Source organism: Muscardinus avellanarius (genome assembly GCF_963383645.1).
Source record: "Muscardinus avellanarius genome assembly, chromosome: 3".
Lineage (NCBI taxonomy): Eukaryota > Metazoa > Chordata > Mammalia > Rodentia > Gliridae > Muscardinus > Muscardinus avellanarius.
The window spans coordinates 57,096,199-57,123,937 of record NC_137788.1 but is presented as its reverse complement, the minus strand read 5'-3'; the positions used below and the strand labels follow the sequence as shown (position 1 = coordinate 57,123,937).

Below are 27,739 nucleotides of genomic sequence, written 5' to 3'. Positions count from 1 at the left end.
TGATTAGAAATTGTGCCATTGGCTCGATGTGCAAAAGGTACCATACTCAACACAGGCTAAGTATCAACAGCAAAATTTGTTCTATATGAAACTTTAATTGAAGGCAGAAAATCACCAATTTCTGCATATATGCATTTCAAACTCTTCTCTAGTGTCTATTATTATTTTTAGGTTAAGATCAAGAAATAGTCTCCCAGAGTAAAATCTTGGTTTTTCTATAATTTGAGGGAAAACAGAGGCAAAGATAACCTGAATGGCAAGTACTTTTTGAAAACAGCTTTAAAATATATATATAGGAAAAATATGCTTAATGGTATAATAGAAAAAAAAAGAAAAGCAATGAAAAAAGTTATCTTGTTTTCTTACAACCTTTTAATTTTGCTAAAGTTAGAGCTAAAGTCAAAACATAGGCTTATACAAACTACATAAATTTTCTCTACATTCTTAATTATTTTTACTTTGAGTGCTACCCTTTCTAACAATAAAAGACAATATGAAAGTTCAGCCTACTTGAAACTAAAAGCCTGGAAGCCCGGACATAGCACAGAGCCTTGGAGCTTCTTGTCATAACTCCAGGATCAACTTTACAGTGCCACTTAGACCTACATAGTCACATCTTTATTATCTGCCCAGAGACTACAGGATTCTATGCAAAAGGTATAGGTTCAATTGGTGTTATGGTTAGATATGTAATGTCTCCTGAAGAGTTCATTTATTAATTTTCAGAGGTGATGCAATTAAGTCACAAGGGTTATGATCCCATCAGTAAATAAATCCATTTTAATGGATTTACTGGGTGGTAACTTAGGCAGGTAGGGTGTGGCAGGAGAATGTGGGTTCCTGGGAATGTGGCCTTGAGGACTGTGATGTTGTTTTTGAATGCTCTTGCTCCTTTGCTCTCTTGCTTCCAGCCTCCATGATGTGAGAGCAAAGCCTATGCTCTCCCTCTCTGCGTTTCCTGCACCACGCTCTAAGATCTGTAGACTCTGGCCTCACAGAAATTGAACCCCAAGTCTTCAAAACTGTGAGCAAATAAATCATCCTCTAAGTTGTGTGGTCAGCTATTTTGGATTTTATCAGTGAGAATGTTGACTGAGAGAGTCAGGAATCACACGGGTTGGTAAAAACTTACTCTACTACTTCCACATTGTTCTCCCAAAAACATCCCCTACCAAACCAGCTCAGCTCACAGTGGATCCTGCCACATCTGCCCAGGACCCAGCATCGAATGGGTAAATGCCTGCTATAGCATAGGCCTCCAAAATTGTGGCTACGGTGCCCTTTTCTTAGTAGTAATTTTGAAGGTCACCTTCTACAATGGACTATCCCAAAGTGAGAGCTGGTGCTTGGTTGGAGTATAAAGGAAAGAACTTCAGTGGTAGAGAGTAAAGCCAAGAGGCTAATGAAAAGAAGCTAACCAATCTACCAACAACACTAAATAAATCAAACAAAAACTTAGGCCAAATGTAGACAATCTATGTTGAAAAACAGAGAAGTGACAGTAGAGATTCTTGGGTCTGCCTTCTTGATTTGTTTCTTTCCTCAAGAATTATGAGTCTTAAGATGGTTATGATTCATAGGGAACAAATATATACCTGAGTGGGTACAATATGTGTGTTTTCTATCATTTCCTCCAAATCTCACTTTCTAAAAACAACCACTTGGGAGAATCATGGTCCATTGTGTGTGTGTAATATACATACATATATATATATATATATATATATATATATATATATATATATATACACATATATATATACATATACATATATATATATGTATATGTATATATATATGTATATATATATATATGTGTGTGTGTGTGTATGTATGTATGTATAAAAACATATATATGTATAAAAACATATATATGTATAAAAACATACATATATGTATATATTTTTTAAAAAAAAAATATATATATATATATTGTGTGTGTGTGTGTGTGTGTGTGTGTGTGTGTGTGTGTGTTGATACTGGGGTGGAACCCAGGGGCTTTTCTACCTCCTGGTTATACTCCCAGACCTAATTTTTTTTATACTTTTGGGGAAAAGGGTCTCACTAAGCTGCCGAGAGCATCACTAAGTAGCTGAGGCTGGCTTCGAATCTTGTGTGATCCTCTGTCTCGTCCTCCCAAGTGCTGGGATTACAAGCATGTGCCACCACGCCTGGCTCATGCAATATTTTAAAATAACATTAAAGTAATTAACACTAATACTTTTAGACTGTTGGTGCCAAACACCTCAACTTTTTCATTAGTAAGATTTTTCATGATTATTCAAATCTTCATACTCAAGAAGATATTCTTCACCAACTCATAAAATTATAAATACTTCCTTTCTTAAAGAATTTATCTTAAGAAAAGAAAGTATCAATGTTTGAGAGACCATAAAAAGTTAAATTTGAGATTGTCATTGATTGAATCATACAAATATATTCAGTGAATAGCCAGTTTACAGGAAGTATGCTTTAAAATGGAAAAGTTTATATTATGCCCATAATAATGCCCATACTAGAAAAAAAGAGCTGCCTACATTTTATGATAAAATAGAGAAGGTATATGTACCTACTCCAAGTTTACAAATATAGTATAAAATGAAACTGGCATTTGGGTCCAAAAGTTAAATTTCCACATTGCTTTCCAATACTAAGGTAATATAAGTCAGATTTAAACATTTAACTTTGAAAAGCAAAATGTCAAAGGTATTCAGATAACATAAATAACATGCTAAACCCATGTTTCATTTCTCATTATTACATGTGAATGTGTTATCTGTGTGTGCTGATGGTGTGGGGCGCCTTCCTGTCCTGAGATATTTAGTACCAGAAAAATATCACTATTAATTAAAGTCCTTAAAATGGAATTACATAATGAGGAGAGAATCAACTGATTGGGGCTTTACATTAAAAAAGAAATCTAATAATTAAAACAAGTTCATCCTGTATCTAATAAAATGTGGATTTTCGTTCAAATGTGTACTGATTAACTTAAAAATAATGAATCAACATTGGCTTTTGATATAACTTCCCAACAAAGTAGTATAGAGCATCAAAAGATAATTTTTCTTGTGTTGTATAATCCTAAATAAATCATTTGTCAAAGATTTCACAATAATATTGAAGGAAAATTTTCCAAGGGCTCTCTAAATCCTTTGAAATAAAATGCCTTTGGAAAAGAATGTTTTAACCATCCTGAAGAATGTCATCACTTTAGATATTTTGATTGTTCTACAACACACCCTCACAAATTAAAGCTTTGTATTATGACAAGTTAGATTATAAAGACACTAATATCATCCAAGTTAAACTTTTAGATTACAAAATCAGATGTTTTCATAACTACACTGGGAGCAAAGCATATAAAATAGTGTATTATTTAGAAAAACATCACTAAATTTCATTCACATGATCCATGTAATTTATCAAGTGGTGTGCTAGAAATATTTCCATGGCCAAATAAGTATACAATAAATTATTCAAAATCAGCTAGAAACCATAAATCTTTCTAAGACAAATCATCTTCTCAATTCTGTTGTAAACAGAAATTTTGTTTTCTAAAGCTAGTGTCATCAGAAAATGACAAAACACACTATTATCTCTGAATCAATCTGCATCTAAATCTTCTAATAAAAATGCAGGCAGCACTGCTTAGCATAAACAAGGCCCAGAGTTCATTCCCTAGCATTACAAGAACAAAAAATACCAATACACAACACAGTTTGACATACCTACAGAGTCAGGAAGGACACATGTTGGTTTAGAGTCCAGTGAACCTAAAGAGTGATCGATCCTAATCCACATTGTATAGCCAGATAATAGAAAGATTGGCTGGAAAACACATTCATAAAAACCATCCCTCTGCAAATGGCAATCTTTTGGTTCAGATATGGATTGGACAGATGGACTATCAGAACAATAAAGGCTGCTCCTTCAAAGATAAAAAAAATCAGTCAAAAGTTAAAATGCAATTATAGTAAACTGGTTGTCAGAAGATAATTCAAAGTAAAAACAAATTACAATTTTTTAACGTTAGGTGCGAATATTTTTATAAATTTATTTACTCCTTTGAATTTTTTCCTATAAATGTTGCCATCTTCCATCAGAAAGTCTATAATACAATTGTCGTGGTATTCCTATGAAAAATTTTATCTCACCATACCCATAGAAAAATTAAGCAGCCAAAATAATACATACCTATGGTACCTCAAGTGCCAAGTGCTTCCCACAAGTGATTGAACTGTATTGGTTGACCATCTGCAAGTCATTTTAGTTAAGTACCCATCAGTTTCACATGATATATTGATATTGACATCTATTTAAAACACATTAAAATATTAATATAAAGCAAAAACACCAAAACATTTTAATGAAAAAAAAAGAAATGTCCCTACTTTTTTTTTTTTTTTTGCGGTACTGGGGATGGAACACAAGGGCATTCTACCTCTGACCCACACCCTCAGCCCTATATTTTATGCTTTATTTTGAAACAGGGTCTCACTGAGTTGCAATGAGCCTCACTAAGTAGCTGAGGCTGTCTGCAAATCGCAATCCTCTTGTCTTAGCCTCCCAAATGCTGGGATTACAAGCATGTACCACCATGCCTGGCTTCCCTACATCTTTAACAGGATTCTAATTTAGGTTCATAATGAAATAAACAAACCCCCAGATTCTTACCAATCACATATAACTCCGCGTAGCGATGGTGGCATTGGTGTTCATTGCAGCAGTACACTGCGTCATAGGTAAACTTGCCTCGAGGTCTGGTTGCTTTCAAATTGGGAAAAGTAACTTGACTAACGTGGTCACTCACAATGCTATACTGGCTGTGAGGAATTTTCTCAGCTAAATTCATCCACCAAACAATCCTTTTGGAGGAAACAATCTTGTTTTCATTTTTATAGATGCAGTGAAAAGAAACATTAGACCCCACACTTGTTAGAACTTTAGGTGGAAAGTATATGACATCTGTAACAAAGGGAAAGACAGATCAGATGAAGACAGAGAACACCGTGCAAACGACTTTTATCAAGTAAGAAAGCTTCACAACAGATTCCAGGTCACGCTGCCCAAAATAAAGCAAGTAAAGCCATCTGACTGTAATTTCCTGTTCATGGAGGGCTGTCTAGGATTCAAGAAATTCCTCTCTCAAGTGAACTGAGCTTCCAGGAATGTCTTTGCTCTTCTCTAAATACAGACGCTTATTCATCGCAAAGTATGGCTTATTCAGTAATTGTCACTTGCTAACTGATAGGCAGGAAACTAAAATTAAATATAGTTTGATTCCCACAATGACATATTTTCCATTAAAATCTGCCTGAAGCATCAGTGAAACCTAGGGTGATTCTTAGAAAAATCACAAGACAAAATCCTAAATAGTAATAGTACTAATAATAACAACAACAACAATAAACAGGTGATGGAGAGAAATAGGGTAAAAACAAGAAAATTAGAAAATGTAATATAAATATTTCACCAATATATGAAACAGGAAAAACTGTAAATGCTGGTATTTGATACCATTTTAAGTTATTTAATGCCAGTATTTTGTGACTGAATACAAGAAGGTACCAGTAGTTTTCTAAAATGCATTTTTTTTAAAACTCCAAACACATGCCCGGAATGGTGGTGCACGCTTGTAACCCCAGTGCTTGGGAGGCTGAGACAGGAGGATCGCACAGGTTCAAAGCCAGCCTCAGCTACTTAGTGAGGCTCTCAGCAACTTAGTGAGACCCTGTTTCCAAATAAAGTAAAAAATAGGTCTTGGAGTATAGCCCAGGGGTAGAAAGCCTCTGGGTTCTACCCCCCAGTACCACCAAAAAAACAAACAAAAAAACCCTCCAAACACACTATTCCATACACTGTTTTCTGTCCTCTATTGTTGGAAACATACTTTACCCGTTATTTTTGATAAGGAACAAGATAAAATTAGACAATAGTTACATGGAAAAATTACTTCTGCCATAGTTATCACAAAAATATCAGTGTATTTCAATTGTACCATTTAAGGAACCAGTATATTTTAATTGCACCGTTTAAGATACACCATTTTCATACAGATCTTCTGGATTATCCCTAAAAAAAGGGGAAAAACTTCTTTGGGTTTCGCATTTTATCTGATCTGTAATAGCATGATAAACAAATGCCTTTGTATTCACAATTCACAGAAGACATTTGTGTTTTTTATGTTTATGGTCAAATAGAGACAGGAAAAACCTTAGTAGCATGAAGTTGATAGACAGAAGCCAGACCATTCAACTATGTGCATGAGTGAGTATGGCCATGGATTCAATTGGACATTACTTTTTCAAACAAGTACCTAGCACAGGTCATTAACTACCTTCAGTATACTCTACAACCTCATCGCTAAACTGCCTCAAAAGTCTCAGGATAATTCTTATTTTTTCAAAGTACAAATGAGCTTTCATAATTTAAATTGAAGCCTTTAGTTTTAATGATAATTTTTAAAACAAAGCATTTCACTTCAAAATCAAACGCATCTAGTAGGCTTAATTGAAACATAAGATTAAAGCTGCAGTGTTTTGGCACGATCAAATGCATAAAGATAAGCTTAAAAACAGAAAAACAGCTAATAAAAACCTGGCATTTTGTAAAATTTACACTAAGCAGATTTACTGAAATTGCTATGAGGTACGATGCTAAATATTTAATTTGCAAAATAACAAAAATTTTCTCATAGAGACATTATGTAGAATAATGTCTGCATAAAATAATATTTTCTCAGTTTGTGAACTAAAAAATAATGATGACTTTCTTGAGATCTACCGGAGTGAAATTTATTAAAGAAAAAACTTTATTAAAGGAAGAAATTATATTGGTAAATATTAGTATTATAAATTACTCAAAAGAATATAAATCATAATATATGTTTATTTTAGCTTCAGCTTCAGAAAATAGACATTTTTTATTCTTAGAGTAGATGCGAATATTTCTTTTTAAGGAGAAAACATTTTCTCTAACCAGTTATGAGAGATGCCGACTGTGAAGTATGGAAATTCCCTCATATCTGCTTCTTCTTTTCTTTGATAACAAAAAAAGGCATTTAATAAAAGTATTACAAGAATTCAGCATTTCTACGGTTGTTTTCAATAAGTTGCATAACCTAACTGCAATATTCCTAGGTTTCAGCAGTTCTGGCAAAAGACTTAGGTTTTCCTCTAACAGACAAGACTTCCAAGAGCTAAATATAAAGAACCTAGCCAATCCACCTTAAAAGAATCCATCTGATTTCCTTGATTAGGAATAGTCAGTGCTTCATTTAGTTGTGTACATAGTGGGTCCAATTATATCAATGAATAAAAAGTAGCTATAAAAGTACTGATCATATGTATTTTGTTTGTTATGACAGGAATACAAAAGACAAGCTAGATTTTTAAAATTTCCAATAAAACCTGGTGTTGGCAAATAACAAAGCAGGTATGCTAATTCACTTGTAAATAAATTTATGATTTGATATTATAGGATGTTTCTGATTGATGAATTTTATTATGGCATCTATCAATGAACAATAGAAAATAACATAGTAATGTTAACCTGGTCTTAACGGTAATTTTTGCAAAGAATAGGATGTTCCCAAGTTTGGAGAAACATACTCTGCTGTTGCATCATTCAGAAGACAGGCTCAAAGGTGGTTAAGTGCGAGGAAGTGTAGAACTGCTGCAAAGATAATTCAAAGAAACCCTAAGCAGCATTCAAACTTCACTTCCCGGTGTGGTAAAGGAAATTATGTTGTACATAATGAGGCTTAGGAGCTTTGAGGATCAATTTTATTGTCACTTAAAATCCTGCATCAGAATATAGGACTGCCGCATGCGTGTTTACAAACATGGACATTCATGTTAGACAGCATGTTCTACTACTTTATAACTAGGTGAACATTTTTTACAAGTTGCTTAACTTTTCTAAGCCTCAATTTCTTTATAACTAAAAGAGAAATAACTGTAGCTATTCATATATGGAAAACAATTAGGACATTGTCTGAAATACAGGAAGCATTTCATACCTATCAACTAGTGTTAATCAGTAGGGAAACCTCAACCTGTTTTTACTTGTGATTTAGAATACATTACCATATCATTACATCATTACAGTAAATGGTGCTGTATTCTAGACAAGTTCTTGGGAGCTACTGATGTGGATGTCTCTAGTCTCTGTACTTGTTAAGTTTCTGTCTTTCACTTAACAGTCAATGGCAGCTAAACTACCATTGAGTAAGTTTGTTAAATTAGTAAGCTTAAATTTATTCTCATTGCTAAATCAACAAATTCTGTCCTGGGAGGGGGGGCAGCTCTTTCCTTGTTATCTGGATTTTTCATTTATTTTCAGATCTTTCTGTTTAGGATGCCTGAAGTCACTAAAGAGATAACCAAGTGATCAAAAAATTAAAACCCAGTTGTTAAAGGTCACACCGTTAGATACTGTACAAGATAAATTGGTAAAGTTGTGTGTGTGTGCTTTATAGTATAAACTCATAAATCTGATTATGTAAGAACCAACCTATAAAGACACCAAGCCAGTTTAATCCTACACATACTGATACATATTACAGAAGGGCTTTTTTCATAAAGTAAAATAGAACTAGAAATTTGTCTATCCAAAAAACTAAAATCCTAAGTTGCATGGCACAAAATCTTCAGCAAAATGTGACACAGAAACATTTAAGCCATATTGGAACAAGTATAACAATAATATTGCTAAGAATTCTTCTAGAAAGAAGTTAATGCACCAATCCTAGCAAACTTTGAAAGCAAAATGGATTATTTCAGAATTTCTGTCTCTTTCAGAGAGGGGAGGTCTTCAGTTCTAATTATGAAGCCAAATAGCTAAGAATGGGGCCATTCTGTTTCACTAGGAGATGAGGTGCAGAGGGCCAGCCCCAGGCTCAGTGGAGGCAGGAGTGATAGGCTGCTACTTTCTTTGCACAGCTTCCCTCTTTCCCACCTAACCTGGGCACCGGAAAAAATGTCCACGTGGCCAACCTTTGACATTTGATGCATTAATCCATTCCCCTCTATGTAGAGCATAGCTAGTGATTAGGATCTATTAACCAAATAGATATATTTGAAAATAGAAGATCTAGCCTTCTTTGAAAAATCCCCAAAGCTAAACTATCAACATCATATTATGCCCATTGTGGTAGTCAGTAATTTTTTAAGCAGTTATATCTAAATCCATTCACCCGAAGCCCTCGACTCTTCAGCCAGAATCTCTCCCATTGCTCATTTTGTTTAGCTCGTCTCATCTCATAATCTTGTTGCTGAGCAACTAGTTACACATAATGTCCATCTCTTACCCTCTGTAGAGTTTGAGATTTTGAATACACAGTTTGTAGATTCATAAACTATAATGGCATCTAATTTGCATTTGGTACTTACTAAGTGTTAAGTGCTTTGTTAACCACTTTACATACTTTATCTACATAAAAACATCTCTATTAGCCAGGTGTGGTGGTGCACATTTGTAATCCCTGCACTTGGGAGGCGGAGACAGGAGGATCATACAGGTTCAAAGCCAGCCGCACTGGCTTAAGGGACCCTGTTTCCAAATTTTAAAAAAATGATAAAATAGGTCTGGGAGTGTAGCCCGGAGGTAGAAGGGCTTCCAGGAACCCCAGTACCACACACAAAAAAAAATCTCTATTGCCAGGTGTGGTCGTGTATGCCTGTAATCCCAGTACTTGGGAGGCTGAGATAGGAGGAGAGTAGGTGTACAGCCAACCTCAGCAACTTAACAAGACCTTCAGCAACCTAGTGAGAACCTGTTTCAAAATTAAAAAATAAAAATGGCTAGAGGTATAGCTCAGAGGTAAAATATCTCTGGGTTCAATCTCTAGGTTCAATCCTCAGCATCAGAAAAAAAATCCCTATTTTATAGACAAGGAAATTGAAACACAGAAAGGCTAAGAAACTTTCCAAATAAGTAGTGAGGCAGGTACTTCTATAGATTATCAGACTTCAAGACCTCTGCTTTAAAATCACTATTGCTACTTGCTTTTTGACAATTAATGATTTTTTTTTTTTTTTGGTGGTACTGTGGATGGAACCCTTCTGCCTCCGGGCTACACTCCCAGACTTATTTTATATTTCATTTGAAAACAGGGCCTCTTAAACAAGCGAGGCTGGCTTCGAACCTGTGCAATCCTCCTGTCTCCACTTCCCAAGCACAGGGATTACAAGCATGCACCACCACACCTGGTGACAATTAATGCTTTTTAAGTAGTAAGTGATAAATTTGAGTAAAATGGGTTGAATATTTGCTTAGAATTTTGCATAACACTTGTTATTTATATATATCCATAATCGACCTGAATAAATTTTAAAAAGAAAAATTTTCCCTTTCAACAGATCATACAGACAGTAAAAGGGCCATTAAGTGTCTTCCTATAATCATAATTCAGCAGGTGGCAGTGTTAGGGACTATGCAAGGATATCTATGTCCATATGTAAAATATTGCATCCCATCTTCATGAAGAATTGGTAAAAATTACACTTGTTCTGATGTGAAACATTTATCCTCAGGCACTGAGGGTAAATCTGTGGTAGAGTACTTGCCAAGCACGCACAAGGCCCTGAGTTCAATCCTAGCACTGCAAATACAATGAGTGTTTTAAATATATATGTTTCTATCACACTGAACCTCAATTAAATGCAGGTTACAGTGCATCAATAAGAGCATACAAAAATAAATGAAACTTAATTTATTTATTATTTATTTTGTGGTATTGGGGTTCCTGGAAGCCCTTCTACCTTAGGGTTACATTCCCAGACCTATTTTATATACTTTTTAAATTTGGAAACAGGGTCTCTCTTAAGCCAGCGTGGCTGGCTTCAAACCTGCATGATCCTCCTGTCTCCGCCTCCCAAGCATGGGGATTATAAGCATGTGCCACCACGCCCAGCGTATAAATGAAACTTTAAAACTAGAAAAACTTACATCATAAACTTTAAAACGCATTTGCAGTAAAAACTTCAGGTATTATGTAAAATATATTAAAATAAAATTATAACATTTTAAACTTATGTTCACATGCACTTGGTTTTCAAAAGTAACTTGAGAAATTAATACAGGCATGTCCTGAATTTGTTAATTTGGGACTTTTATATTAACTTTTTAATAAGAAAAGTCAATAAGATTTTGTTATAGGTGTACCTAAACACAAAAGCTCTGACACAATTTTAATTAACAAATTAGCCCATTCAAAATTTAAATTTAAAACTAATATTGTATCTTCCCTTGTTGGGGTGTGTGTATACAGTGCCTAAAGGGATGCAGCCTCCCTCAGCCTGAGCGGCCTGCAGGCTAAGCTTTAGGTAAAGTTTAAGAACTTCCGCAGGAAAGGGGCTAAGGACAGTGCCTGGAGGAAGTTACGAAGGCGTGATTTCCCCATTTGTTATGGGTGGGGAGACTGAGTAGTTTCTTTTTACCTTTAAAGGAGCTTCCGCACACATGAATGGCTTGTGTACTGGCCTGGGATTGGCTGCAAGCTACATGCTGGGTCTGTGAAAAGGTGACCTTTATCCCGATAGGCTAGGCTATTTCCTCATTGGAAATTCCCCTTGTGGTTTTGTGCTATATATATGTTGCTTGAAGAAGACTAAACAAGCTCCTGCTTGACTCAGCTCCCAGCTCTGTGTGTTGCTGTTCGGAGCCGTCGGCACTCAACCTTCCCTCTCAGCCCCACCGCTGACAGGCTGGACCCATCATCATTCCCTTTTGTTTTAGAGCCATAAAACTTAAGACGCTTGCAATACACTAAAGGCAAATTCTGGAAGAATATTTCCCTCTTCATAGAAGTTACTGCAGCACCTACCTTGGGTGGTAAAGACATGAGGGCCACTCCACTCACTCCAGACCCCGGGGCCATCCAGTCTTCTGCTCCTCACCTGAACCTCATATGAGGACCCAGGAAGCACTGTGTCTATGAGCAGGGCTGTAGCTGAGACGATCTCATCAGCCTGTTAAACATCATTATAGCACATCAGAGCTTCAAGTTGATATGAAATCCTTCACCAAAATTGATTGCAAGCAAGTCTCAACACACTTCAAAGAATTAACATCTTACAGAGGAGTTTTCTGACCACAGTGGAATTAAAGCAGAAGTCAGTGACCAAATAACAAATGTTTACACATTAGTTGGTATATTTTAATAGTCCATGGGTCCAAAATATCTTCATGGCAATAGGCAAATATTGTTACTGAATGATAATGAATGTATCACCTTTAAGATTCTGAGAAAGGCACCTACAGGCAGTGGAGAGCTTCAAGCCACTGCTGCCTTCTATAATATACCTGGTAGAAAACAATGGGGGAAGTGGAGAGGGAGCTATGGGCTTCCTAGAGGAGAGCTGCGCAGAAGGAGGACATGAACAATTTTAGCAACCTGAGCCAGAAGAGACACTGTAGTGCAAGAATCAAAGCACAGTTTATAAATCCAAGGAAAGCATCTGACACCGAACTCTGCCTAAAACAACCTGCTTCATGCCTAAATTCGGTTTTCTAATAATGTTCTCTAAACTCATTAAGCTTTCTGGCCCCTTAAGACTGGGGGGAGGTCATAGACTAAAAGTAATGAAATGCATCAGAAATGCAGGACACGCTATCAGATTTAAAATTCAGATTTAGCTGGGCGTGGTGGCACACTGCTTGTAATCCCCGCGCTTGAGAGGCAGAGACAGGAGGATCGTGCAGGTTCAAAGCCAGCGCACACGATGGTTTAGGAGACCCTGTTTCCAAATAAAAATGTAAAAATAGGTCTGGGAGTATAGCCCGGAGGTAGAAGGGCTTCCAGGAACCCCAGTACCACCAAAAAAAAATAATAATAAAATAAAATTCAGATTTAAATATATTTAAATAAATATTTAATTAAATATAATTTAAATAATAAAATTTAAATATAAATATCAGATTTAAAATTTAAAATCATATTTAAAATCTTATTGTCTCCAGTTTACACATAAGAAAGCAGAAGTCCAAAGAAGCCTATACTCTACTTAACAACCTACTCTTTGTGAAGATAAAACCTTCAAAAAGTAGTTCAGATCAAAAGAGACTGATTTTTTTTTTTTTTTTTTTTGGTGGAACTGGGGTTCCTCGAAGCCCTTCTACCTCTGGCATACACTCCCAGACCTATTTTTTATATTTTTATTTGGAAACAGGGTCTCTTAAGCCAGCACGGTTGGCTTCAAACCTGCAAGATCCTCCTGTCTCCGCCTTCCAAGCGCGGGGATTACAAGCGTGCGCCACCACGCCCGGCAAAAAGAGACTAATTTTTACTTCCAAATTATGCAATGCTTTGCTCATAGAGTAGTGGCCAAAGTATTCACATGATTCAAGAAAACAAACACGGCTCCTCGACCTCCCCACCTGTAGCTGCCTAGAACATACATCATCCACTCCTCCTATGGCCTTCCCTCACCCCTGGACACACTGTACCGCAGCTTCCCCACTCAGAACCTACTCCTCCAGATGATTACAGGGCCCTCTCCTCCAAATCCCTGTTCAGACGTCACCTTCTAAATGTGGCACAGCCTAACTCCTCTGATCCTGTCCTACTGCTCCACCACATCCTGCAGCACATAGAACAGCTCCTAGCATCAAGCAGTGCTCAATAAATGCTTATGGAATGAATGGCGGGAAAGGTTTTGGAAGATCTTACAGTAAAAATTATAACACACTATGTGTCAACAAAGATATTAAGCAATAAAAAGGATGAAGAGAAAATCAATAGTCCCTAGGTGAAAAATTCTTATAATTATGAAATAAAGTTTCTATAACTGGACTTCCTATAGTGGTGGGTGTGTAATGTACAGTATTTGATTCATTCTGTTCTAGAAGGAGCATGAATATTTAGCACACAGAGGAAAATTTCTGTGTGATTTTAGAGAAGCCTTAAGTTGCTGCTCAGGTTTTCACTTTGTTTACTAAAATATACTTACTTCTCTCATAACTGTCGTAGAATTCTCTGAATATTTCACTTGATATTGAAGTGGAAATGGTACCAAGGTTGAGCTGTACCATGAAATCCTTAAATTACCATCATCTGTGATTCCCATATGCAAACCTAAAGGTGGATCAGGCTTCACTTAAGGAAAAAAAGACAAGACTTTTAAGTCAAACAACTTTTATGACAACCATTATCCAAACAAAATGAAGTCAACATAAATTTTCAGCACATCCTGCCTTTCAAGTACTTAAAAGGTACCTTCGTTCAAGGGCTAGTTACAGAACCAAAACAAAGCTATAATTTGAGTTTTTTCTTTGTACCTTATCACAGCAGTCCACACATCTTCATTTCCTTCCCCACAAAGTGGTAAAGACTGTAAATCAGTAATGTGATTATTATGATAAATGTGATTTCCTACTATAAAAGGTCTGTTTTACTTTATTTAACCCAGCATTTCTCAAACTTATTTGAAGTCTCTCCCTAACCCCACCCACATTACTTGTTTTAGTTGATAATGTGGAAGTGGGGGGGAGAAAGCACTTTACATATAACAGTATTTGGAAAATGTGTAGCTCTATACAAAATTCAGCATGTTTTTTTAAATCACAGCAATCCAAACACCCTTCTCAAATATCCCAAAGCATAAATATTCCCATGTAAAAATGTTCTATCAGCAGGCCCTTGCTGTCACCAGAAAGAGGGATGAAGTTTCATAGCTTAATGGAGAGTTCTATTAGATAAATGATTTCTGAATTCAAATATATGTGTATAGCCGGGCATGGTAGCGCACACTTGTAATCCCCGCACTTGGGAGGTAGAGACAGGAGGATCACGCAGGTTCGAAGCCAGCGCACACACTGGCTTAGGAGACCCTGTTTCCAAATAAAAATGTAAAAATAGGTCTGGGAGTGTAGCCTGGAGGTAGAAGGGCTTCCAGGAACCCCAGTACCACCAAAAAAAAAAAAAAAAAAAAAATATATATATATATATATATATATATATATATGTGTGTGTGTGTGTGTGTGTGTGTGTGTGTGTGTGTATGTATATGTAGACATAAATATTTTCTATGCAAGTGTATATATAGTTTGTGTGTGTGTGTGCATGCAAGTGTGTGTGTGTGTGTGTTGCTGGAGATTGAACCCAGGGGCATTCTACCTCTGAGCTACTCCCCCTGCCCAATTTTTTATTCTTTATTTTTGAAATAGGGTCTTACTAAGTTGCAGAGGACCTCACTAAGTAGCTGAAGCTGACCGCAAACCCAGATCCTCCTGTCTCAGCCTCCCAAGTACTGGGATTACAAGTGTACACCACCATGCCTGGCTTGTCTGTACATAGTTTTAAACAAGAAAATCTTTAAAATATTTAAGGAAAAAATTTTAAATCTTATAATAAAATATGATTTGAATAAATTATAGTTCATATCATAATGGAAATCTCTACCTCTACCAAGTCATTGCACAGAATAATATCAAAGATGTTTACAGTTGTTAAATTTTAAAAGCTCATTGTATATTTATACTTGAATTCTTAATTTGTTTTAGTTAAAAATAAAAAGAATAAACATGTACAAATATATGTTAAAAATCAGAAAATTCTCAAGATAGAAAAAAACATGGTGTATTTTCTTCTTTGTACAATTCTCTATTTGCAAGGTTTTTATAATTAATAGGAATTGATCATATAGATAGAAATCATCACTACATTGTAACAGTAACTTGCTTTAATTTTTATTTTCAGTAAATAAAATGTCATAAGATATTTTCCCAGGTTTTTTTGTTTTTGTTTTTGTTGGTTTTTTTTCTTTTTTTTTTTTGCTACACTCCCAGACCTATTTTTATATTTTATTTGGAAACAGGGTCTCACTAAGTTGCTGAGAGCCTCACTGAATAGCTGAGGCTGGCTTCAAACCTGCACGATCCTCCTGTCTCAGCCTCCCAAGCACTGGAATTATAAGTGTGTGCCACAACACCCAGCTCTTTCTCACAGTTTTGAGAAGTTAGACATAGTTCTCTTTTCTTTAGCCAAATTGCTGAGGTTTTTTTCATGTGCCATATTACAATTTTAAGTTCTTTTAAAGTGGGAATTACTAAACACTAACATTTGGAAGCAATAGGTGAATTTTACTGTATTCCTATGCCAAAAACTAAGACACCAAAGTGAAATGAACTAATAAAATTACAAAATATTGTACATTTCCTAGCTGTATATTTATGTGTATCAATATTAGAAATATGAGAATTAATTTTCTCTGGATTCCCTATGTATGAAATTCCAGATTTACTCCCACCTAAGAACCTGAAAGTTCAGAGCAACATTCCTCAGAAGAGCAGGTATTACTAACCCTCCACTTTGTATCTCGTGTTTTTTTTCAGTCCACTCTGCTCAGATCCCCCGCATCAACACACTGAATCTGCCCTTATCACAGCAACTGCCCTTTACCAACTCCAATGCCAACTACCAATTCATCTCTGTCTGCCTCTCAGCAAGGTTCCCCACAGCTACCCACACCCTCCTACTTGAAACACTTGACTTCTAGGACAACACACTCCTTTACTTCTTGGTTCTTATTCATCACCCTTCATTCTCTCTTTCTGAATGCTAAAGGGGTGTTCTCATACAATACCACATGCTACCAACTCCCCTGAACTTACACGCAGATACCCAACTGCCTATTTATGGGCTCTTGAGTTTCTAAAAAACTCTCAAACACAATGTGTTCCAAATAGAGCCCTTAGTTTCTGTGCAGGCATCTGGTCCTGTTTCTCTATCTCAGTAGCCAGTATTACCTTTTACCCAGATGCTCAGATCCTAGTCTAAGGGTGATCCTGGATTCCTCTCTGTCTTTTACACACAACAACTCAATCCACTAAAAATTCCATTCAGTACCATCTTTCAAATAGACTAAAATCTTATCAGCTCTTCATTTCTTCATAGCTACAACCCTAAACAACTGGCCTTTCCCAGAAACCTCCTATCTGAGTTCTCCCTTCACGCTTCCAATTATCCTTCATTCCCAAACTTATAAACTTCATTCTCCACAACTACTGTAAATTTTAAACACACAATGTGCATCTGGTCCGATTCCGCCCCTAGCTCAAAAGTTGATCATTGCTACTGGAATAAAATCCACTTTTCTAAGACTGGTCAAACAACTCAGACCTCATTTCCTAATAGGCTTATATCCCACACATTCTAAGCACAAGGGCCTTCTCTTCGGTTTCTCAAATTACCAAATTCATTCCATCCCAGGGTTTCTGTGAATGTGTTCTTACTGCTTGGGGCATCCTTTGCTCTGAATTTTGCATGCAAATGTTTCTTCTTTATCGTTTTAAATACTATGTCCTAAAAGAGGTCTTCTTTAACCTCCACAGCAGAAATAATGGTGTCTACCCCAGCACCATCACACCATTCGTTTCATTTCTTTCATAGTACTAAAAACTGTTGGATATTATCATATGTGCCCAAATATAAGAAAATATGTTTTTCCATAAAATCATCTCTGCATAAAGACAAAATTGAGAAAGTTTTCCAAGTTCTTATAAATTCTATCATAGCACTTTCCCTTAACTACTTTATTTTGAAAGTAGACACTAGGTAGAACTGGTTTGGGGAAGAAAAATAATATTGACTTCTTGCAGTTTGCATTTTAAGATGATTTGAATTTGCTAGGTGTGGTGGTACACACATGTAATCTCAGTACTTGAGAGACTGAGACAAGGGGATCGCAGGTTCGAGGGCAATCTCAACAAGTAGTGAGACTTCCTTAACCAAGTGAGACCCTCTTCCCAAATAAAAAATACAATAAGGCTGAGTGTGTAGCTCAGAAGTAGAATGCCCTGAGTTCAATCCCCAGTGCCACAAAAATGATAATAATTTGAATTTAATTAATCAATTCCCAAATGTATATTCAGTGGCATAAAATTGCTCAATAACTATTCCTTAGAGGTCGTGTTTGTTAGGGACTATTCCCCTATTATTCCTTTAATTAATCTGAAGGATATATAGTAATATTACCTGTCTCATTTTTCATGTATCAATTTGTATCATCTATAGTATTTTTGTTCAGTGTATCTGACCATTCATCTGTTTTTTTAGACTTGTTTAGCTTTAGTTTTCTTAATCTTGGTCTATTATTTTCTGTTGTCTCTTTTATTCTAATCTGATATTTATTATTTCATATATTTTGTTTATTTAAATTTAATCTGCCCCCCTCATTTTTTTAAGGTGAACCAGAGGTCATTGTTTTGAGTGATGGTACAATGCCTACAATCCCAATACTTGTAAGGCTGAGACTATCGAATCACAGGCCAGCCTCAGCAATTTAGCAAAACCTTCAGCAATGTAATGAGACACTATTTGAAAAATTTAAAATAAATAAAAAGGGCAGGAAGAAATCAGATTTAGAATATTCCTGAACATGTGTAAAATTATGAATAAGACATGGTTAACCTGGACAACCATTGGTGGGGGGGGGGGGAGAAAACGGGGGGGGGGAGAGGGCACCAAATATAGTGTAAATGTATACCACTTATGTTCAATAAAAATTGTTAAAAAATTTAAAATAAAATAATGAAAACTAAAATAAAAAAAAAATTAGAGCCAGGCATGGTGGCACATGCTTATAATCCCAGCATTTGGCCGGGCATGGTGGCACACGCTTGTAATCCCCGCACTTGGGAGGCGGAGACAGGAGGATCGTGCAGGTTCAAAGCCAGCCTTGCTGGCTTAAGAGACCCTGTTTCCAAAAAAATATATAAAAAATAGGTCTGGGAGTGTAGCCCGGAAGTAGAAGGGCTTCCAGGAACCCCAGTACCACCAAGAAAAAAAAAAAATCCCAGCATTTGGGAGGCTGAGACAGGAGGATCGTGGTTCATGAACAGCCTCAGCTATATAGTCATGCTCTCCGCCACTCAGTGAGAGCCTGTTTCAAAATAAATAATAAAATAGGGCTGGGAGTGTCGCTCAGAAGTAGGGTTCTATCTCCAGTACTGCAAAACAACAACAGTATTATTATTATTATTATTATTATTATTATTATTATTATTATTATCATCATCATCATCATCATCATCATTATATATAATATATAATAATAATATTATTATATTAATATTATATTTATTATTATTATTATCTGAGATATGAAAAGGTGATAACCAAACAATACATTTCTGTTAGACAGATCCAGAATTTAAAAACTCAAGCTGGTTTTTAAAAATAATGTGAGCCGGGAGTGGTGGCACACACACACCACACTTGGGAGGTGGAGGCAGGAGGATCGCGCAGGTTCGAAGCCAGCCGTGCTGGCTTAAGAGACCCTGTTTCCAAATAAAAAAGTATACAAAATAGGTGTGGGAGTGTAGCCCGGAGGTAGAAGGGCTTCCAGGAACCCCAGTACCACAAAAAATAATAATAATAATAAAAATAATTTGAGTAACAATTACAGAGATATCTACACTACTGTAGAAGTTGCTTTAATATAAATAGAGCTGCTCTAAATGTAATACATATTCACATTACATTTACTTATCACACTGTTAAGTAAAGAGACATAAGCCAGTGGAAAAAGTCTAAGCAATTTTTAAGGTTCGTAAGACTGATGTTTAGGTTTATTATCATTTTAATGCACACTTACCGACATTTATGGGCTGAACTGACATTAGAGGTGACTGAAAAATTACTCCACCAGATGTGATTTTCAAATACATAAGAAGAGTACCATTGAGTTTATCTGTTGGCACAGGCACATGACATTCACAACACTCATGGGCATTGCAGTTGCAGTGGACAATCTGAAAGCCATCTTTCTGGGGGGTCACAGGCAAATCTTCTATCCTTTCTGGCCTATAGTTTAAAAAGAACTAAATGTTAACTTAGATCTGGAAGTACTAGAACAATTTTAGAAGAAGGACACTAAATTCAAATTGAAGTAAGCTATTACCAATACCCAGTTTATAGTTTCTGGGGAAAAAATTATAGATTATATTAGAAAAGCTTCAATACTAAAATTCTATGCCCAGCAAAAAGTAGCTCTTAGAATATAAAATAAAGGCTTTATTAGACATACCAAAGCTTAAAAATTTCATCATCATCATATCTGCTTTAGTAAAAGTACGAAAAGAGGTAATTACAGCAAGAAGAAAATGATAGCAGATGGAAATATGATTCTACACAAAGAAATTAATTTCATTAAAAGAATAATTATTTATTGACTGTTTTAAGTAACAGCTATATACTGCAGGGTTTATAACATAGGTAGGAGGCAAGCATATATGACATTAGTACCAAGCTTGAGAGGGGAGAGATGCAAGTATACAGCTACAATGTTCTTATATCACACATAAAGTGGTATGATATCATTTAAAGATGTTGACTATAAATTATGATATAATAATAAAATATATACTTAGATATTATAAATTAAGACATATAAATCCTAAAGCAACCACTAAAATAATAAGTCAAGAAGGTATGGCTAATAAGAAACAAAAGAGATTAAATGAAGTCATAAAAATACTCAATCTCAAAGAATGGATTTAAAAAAGGGAAACAGGGAAAAAAGAAATAAAATGACTTAATCCTAAACACCCCACTAATCATATTAAATATAAATGCCTTAAACATTCCAATTAAAATGTAATGATTTTCAAATTGTATGAAAGAGCAAGAACTACTTATAAACTGCATACAAGAAATCAATTTAACTATAAAATACAAGTAAACAGAAGAAACTGGACAAAAAAGCTGCACTGTTATAAGCCAAAAGCAAGTTGAAATGTCTATGTTTGATAAGATAAAGTAGATTTCAAAACAATGAAAATTATCAAGGTAAAGAATATATCCTTTAACAATGATAAAGGTATCACCAACAGAACATGACAATCCAAACAATAATGTACTAATAACAGAGTTTCAAAATACACAAAGTAGCCAGGCGTGGTGGTGCACGCTTGTAATCCCCACCCTTGGGAGGTGGAGACAGGAGGATCATGCAGGTTCGAAGCCAGCCGCTTGCTCTGGCTTAAGAGACCCTGTTTCCAAATAAAAATATAAAAATAGGTCTGGGAGTGTAGCCCGGCGGTAGGAGGGTTTCCAGGAACCCCAGTACCACCAAAATACACAAAGTAAGAGATTGAGAGAACCACAGGAAGAAATAAACTTTTGCACAATTACTGATATAAATGTCAATAATTCTCTCAATAACTAATATAACAAGTAGACAGAAGTCATTAAGAATAAAATTTTGAACAACACCATCAAGCAACCTGACCCAGTAAACATTTCAAGATCTATCCTTATAAAAATAGCAGATGCACATATTTTTCAAGAGCAAGCAAATTTATCAAAGCATCCCATATTCTAGGTCATAAAACAAGTCTCAATAAATATAAAAAGATTCAAGTCACACAAAAATATAATTAATGAAAGAAATCAATAACAGAAAGATATCTGGAAAAGCTTTAAGTATTTGAAAACTTGACACTTCTAAATAACTCATGAGTTAAAGAAGAAATTTTCATTTAAATAAAAAAACACACTAGACATTATTTAGCTGTGAGATGATGCTTAAAGAAAGTTTCAGCCAGGCATGGTGGTACATGCTTCCAGTACTTGGAGGCTGAGAAAGGAGGATCTGGGTTCACAGCCAGCCTCAGCTACTTAGGTTCTTTGCAACCCTGTTTCAAAATAAAGGATAAAAAAAAAAAAATAGGGCTGGGGGTATAGCTTGGAGGTAGAATGCCACTAGATTCTTTCCCCAGCACCACACAAAAAAGCAAAAGTTTCTGTGAAATTTATGACACTAAAGATAGGAACTAAGTTCTCATGTAAGAAAATAAGAAAGTTCTCAAAACAATGACCTCAGGTTCACCTTAAAAAAATGAGGGGGGGCAGATTAAATTTAAATAAACAAAATCTATGAAATAATAAATATCAGATTAGAATAAAAGAGACAACAGAAAATAATAGACCAAGATTAAGAAAACTAAAGCTAACCAAGTCTAAAAGAAGAGATGAATGGTCAGATACACTGAACAAAAATACTATAGATGATACAAATTGATACCATGAAAAATGAGACAGGTAATATTACTATATATCCTACAGATTAATTAAAGGAATAATAGGGGAATAGTCCCTAACAAACACGACCTCTAAGGAATAGTTATTGAGCAATTTTATGCCACTGAATATACATTTGGGAATTGATTAATTAAATTCAAATTATTATCATTTTTGTGGCACTGGGGATTGAACTCAGGGGCATTCTACTTCTGAGCTACACACTCAGCCCTATTGTATTTTTTATTTGGGAAGAGGGTCTCACTTGGTTAAGGAAGTCTCACTACTTGTTGAGATTGCCCTCGAACCTGCGATCCCCTTGTCTCAGTCTCTCAAGTACTGAGATTACATGTGTGCACCACCACACCTAGCAAATTCAAATCATCTTAAAATGCAAACTGCAAGAAGTCAAAAAGTAAGGAGTGATGGTACATGCCTACAATCCCAATACTTGTAAGGCTGAGACTATCGAATCACAGGCCAGCCTCAGCAACTTAGCAAAACCTTCAGCAATGTAATGAGACACTATTTGAAAATTTAAAAATAAATAAAAAGGGCAGGAAGAAATCAGATTTAGAATAATCCTGGATTCAATCCCAAGTACAAAAACAATCAAAAGTAGAAATACTTGTAATACATCTGCCAAAAGATGGCTAAGATCCTTGAAAGGTGTATTGTTCATGAAAATTACTAAAACCTAACTAAAATAAGAAACTTACTGTGCTTATTCATTAGAACACTCAATACCATGTCAACTCTATCAAAATTTATCTAAAGATTCAATTCAGTGCAAATCAAATCCCGGCAGTCTATTTTATACAAACTGACAAGATGTACCTAAAATCCAGATGAAAACTCAAAGGATCTAGAATAGTGAAAACAACTTTGAAAATGAAGGATCTATTTGAGTAATAGCAACAGCTTACTTCAAAAAATATTATAAAGCTATAATAATAAAACCAATAAGGTATTTGTATAAAAATAGATTAATGAAACAAAAACCAAAAACAAACAAATATCTATATCTATATGGAAAATGGTTTTATCACAAATCAGAAAAAAATTCTGTGGAGGATGAATAATCTTTACAATGAAGAAATATCTATATGTAAGAAAAAAAAGAGAAAAAAAGAACTTCAATGGATACCTGGCACCAGATACAAAAAAAATAATCCCAATGAATTATAAACTTAAATGTAAAAAATATAAAGCTATGAAACTTCTAGAATAAAACATGGAAAATTTTGTGATGTTTGATTAGTTAAAAAAATTTTAAATATATGACCAAACCTTTTTAATCAACAATAGGACAAAATGATAAGATAAACTTCATCAAAATTCTGTTCTTTGAAAGGCACTATGAATACAAAAAGGCAAGCCATGGATGAAGAGAATATATTTGCCAAGAGAATATATTTGCCAATCATTTATCTGATAAAGGCTTCACTGTATTCATAAAATATTTATAATATTCAAAACCTAGTAATAATAACATTGATTATGATTATGATGATGAAAATAATAATAATAATAATAATAATAATAATAAAACCCAATTAAAAACAGGCAAAGATTTCAACAGCCACTTTGTCACGGGAATTACAGAAATGACAAGGATATGAGTCAATGCTCACCATCAGTCATTTCAGAAACACAAGATAAAACTACAATGAGGAATCACTACTCACACATTAGAATGGCTAAAATGACAGACTAACCATAGTAAGTATTGACAAAGATGTCGAGGAGTTGGAACCCTAATACATTGTTGGTGGGAATGTAAATGATACCACTTTAGAAAACAGTTTGCAAGCTCCTAAGATGTTAAACATACACCTGCTACATCAATATATTCATTCTACTCCCAGATCATACTTCCGAGAAAACTTAAAGCACATATTAATTAAAAGACTTAGAGCAGCTTTATTTGTAATAGCCAAAAGCTATAAGTGATTCACATGTTCATCGGCAAGTGAATGGATAAACCAATTGTGGTATATATCCATGGAATGGAAAACTACTTAGCAATGAAATATTCATATACAACATTAAGGAATTTCAGAATAATCATGTCATACAAAACATGGTAAAGTATTACAAGCGTGGTGGCGCAGGCTTGTAATCCCAGCACTTGGGAGGCTGAGACAGGAGGATCGCACGGGTTCGAAGCCAGCCTCAGCTACTTAGTGAGGCTCTCAGCAACTTAGTGAGACCCTGTTTCCAAATAAAATATAAAATAGGTCTAGGAGTATAGCCCGGAGGTAGAAAGCCTCTGGGTTCCATTCCCAGTACCACCAAAAAAAAAAAAAAAAAAGGTAAAGTATTTATTTGCATTTATATAAGATTCTAGAAAATGTAAAGTAACCTATTGGAATAGAAATCACATCAGTCGCCGGGCGTGGTGGTGCACCCTTGTAATCCCCATGCTTGAGAGGCAGAGACAGGGGGATCACGCAGGCTTTAAGCCAGCAGCGCTGGCTTAAGAGACCCTGTTTCCAAATAAAAAGTATAAAAAAATAGGTCTGGGGGTGTAGCCCGGCGGTAGAAGGGCTTCCAGGAACCCCAGTACCACCAAAAAAAAGAAAGAAAGAAAAAAAAAAGAAATCACATCAGTCATTTCCTGAGGATCCAGGGTGGGGGCCATCAGAGATGGGTAGGGTAAGACCATGAGGGAGCAAAGGAGCAGGAAGAAACGTAATTGATGATATATTCGTTTTCTTTATTACACTGGAGAAATTGAAACTCTCATACACCATTGGTGGAAATGTAAAGATTATAATGTACCAATAAAAGTATTAAAATAAATAAAATGATGTAGCCATAAGGAAAAAAAATATCACTTTTAAAAACAGCTTGCAATTTCTTAAGTTGTTGAATATAGATTTATGAGTGATCACACAGGTCAAAACTTTTCAAACGTATACTTTACGTATGTACCATTTATCACATTAGTTGTATCTCAGTAAAGCTACTTACAATAATAGACAAAAAGAAAATTGAGAAAAATTTTGTAAGCAATACTTTGCCCATCACTGCAAACTTTCAAATGAGTTAAGTCATATTTTTCTTTCTTAAGACAAAAATAAAATTAATTTCTCAGGTAGGGGTCAGCAAACTACAGCCCAAAAGCTAAACATGATCTTCTGCCTAATTTTGTACTGCCTGTGAACAAAAATAAAGAATGCTTTACTCTATAGATTGAAAAAGAGGAAGAATATTTTGTAATGTATAAAAATTATATGAAGTTGAAATTTTAGTACCCAGAAATGTAGGCATGCCCATTCATTTACAATTTAACTATGGCTGCTTGTACACTACCAGAAAAGAGTCAAATAATTGTGACAGACACAGTAAGGTCTGCAAAGACCAAAACATTCACTGCCTGGCCCTTTAAGAAAAATATTTTTGTTCAAAAAATTTCAAACTATTAAATATCATGTTGAATATAAAAAAGAAAAAAAATATCCCATCCTTGATGAAGGCCACAGACATTTCATACTCCCAGCTGGTAGATACTTGATGGGCAAAGGAAACAAAAATAGAGAAAACATACAAAATATATCAACAAATTTCATTATTACAATTTACATGAAACACTCTTAGGAACATTATCTAATTCAAGGTCAAACCACCTTTTGAAATAAGTAATATTGTCTACTTTACAGGGAAACAAACTGAGGCTTGGCAAGCCGACTTGGAACTCAAGTCCTGCACTTCCGTGGTTCATGTTCGCTTCATTACATCCAATGTATCTTATTATCACACAGTAAATTTCACTGTTATCCCTGCCACTTTATTTAGGGATTAATAAGATATGAGCACCATGAAAAAGAATTATCATAACCTGAATCATGTTAATGTTTCTATCAGAATATCATAGAATTATATAATTGTTTCACTTTTCTGTGAGGATAAATGTTAGATATTTCTCATGTTTATGAGAATTCTTGTAGTTTTGTGTGAGATCTGGAACCACCCTTGTTACATACTAAAGTCAGAATAAGAATTTAAGAAAGTGTACCTTCTAAATGACCTTTCTTATACTTCTATTGACACATTGTAATTATATATAATACTGAGGTCCAAAGTCATACAGACATAACTTTTAAATTGTTAAGTCTCCATGAATATTAAACACTAATTTAACAATTTTGGTAATTTTAAAACCCAAGCACAAAAAAATCACCAAATTTTTAAAATAAGGAGGAGATCATCTTGGCTTAAAAGCACAAAATCTTAAGAATTTCTAAAATTCTTGGAAGTTTTGCTGACAGCAAAATATTTTATGCCTTTCCAACACACATCCACACACAAGTGTCATGATTTATTTTATCCCTTCACATATGAAGAAGCCTTACTTGGAAGTGAAAACTGTATAAAAACATTTATCAAATGAATCTTAAGTTTGGCTTTTTTGAAATTTTACCTTTTAAGGAAATTTTCTACACCAAAGTTAGAAAACTAAGTGTTTAGTACTTAAGTTTCATTTTTAGTACATGGATTATAGAAAGGCCATTCTTTCAGTCTAGTTTTTTTCCCACAAAATTTCTCAAGAAATATGTTAAAATGTTCATAAACAATAATCTATGCTAAGTTATTATAGGGATAATACCAAAGGCATGCTGCCCAAGTTCCTGATTGTTCCATACCCGAGAGCAAAATGCAATGGGCAAAAAGCAACAAAGAGGAACTAAAATATTTAGTATTAGCTTTGTAAGTTATTTAATCAAGTCACTTATTCTAAACCACAGACTGGTAATCTATCAAAATTTGTCCCAATTTACTTTGCTAATTCCAAATGATTTATAGGCTAGTTTAGTGTCTCAAAGAAGTCTCATTATTAGAATCAGCTGGAACACATATTAAAATTGATTCCAAGATCTTCCCTAAGGAATTCAGTAGTTTGGGGCTAAGGATTCGGAGGGATTTTTGTTGTGGTGGTGGTGGTGTTTGTTTCCTTTTGTGGCAGTGGGGATTAAAACCAGGGGCATTCTACCCCTGAGCTACACCCCTGGCCCTATTTTATTTTTTGTTTTAAAACAGGGTCTCACTAAGTTGCAGAGGGCCTCACAAAGTTGCTGTGGCTGGCCATGAACCTGCAATCCCAGGTATAGGATTTAATAAATAATAATAAATTCAAACAATCTAGCTCTACCCCAGACCTACATAATATGTAGCAGTTGAGAGGTACTGGCCTAGATAAATCTTTGCAAGGAGGTAAGCTTAAGGAGCATTTTGTAAAATACAAGGTACTCTTTCATGTAAGATACTACCAAATAAATGAAAAACCAACAAAGAAGAAAAGATGGAAGGAAAAAAAAAGAAAAAGGAATGCAAACACAAACAAATGGACCATCATGTCAGTCAGGTTAATAATATAACCACATGGAGGTGAGGGAAAAACCTATCCTGATTATGTCTGGAACACAATATTGTGATCATGCCACCTTTAGCCTTAGTAAAGACAAAATGAGTATAAATGGTACTGTACTCTATTTGATAAGATTGTTTTTCACAGTGGCATAGGTTAGCCATTCCCTACACTCAGCAATGTACACAAGGCGGGTACCCTTGGATGGAACCCAGAGATTTCACTCACAATAACAGAAGGAAGGCAGCGGCATGGGCACTGACATGGGCAGCCTGGAAACCTTGGGTGAGAACAGTGATTTTAGCCTCCACCGACTTCTGTTTTTGGCAAAAATAAAAGGC

The 27,739-nt window shown here is 35.2% G+C and overlaps 1 protein-coding gene across 1 annotated transcript in view; it reads right to left on the bottom strand.

Moving 5' to 3' along the window:
• The window catches only part of LEPR (leptin receptor), a gene marked incomplete at both ends in the record, with an annotated part of 68,916 nt that overhangs the window by 22,441 nt on the left and 18,736 nt on the right, over positions 1-27,739 (bottom strand). Inside the window, 6 exons of the mRNA XM_080692478.1 lie at positions 3,732-3,931; positions 4,198-4,315; positions 4,678-4,968; positions 11,831-11,975; positions 13,956-14,101; positions 19,602-19,810. Of these exons, the coding sequence (XP_080548604.1) occupies positions 3,732-3,931; positions 4,198-4,315; positions 4,678-4,968; positions 11,831-11,975; positions 13,956-14,101; positions 19,602-19,810 (1,109 nt within the window). The remainder of the gene's footprint in view (positions 1-3,731; positions 3,932-4,197; positions 4,316-4,677; positions 4,969-11,830; positions 11,976-13,955; positions 14,102-19,601; positions 19,811-27,739) is intronic.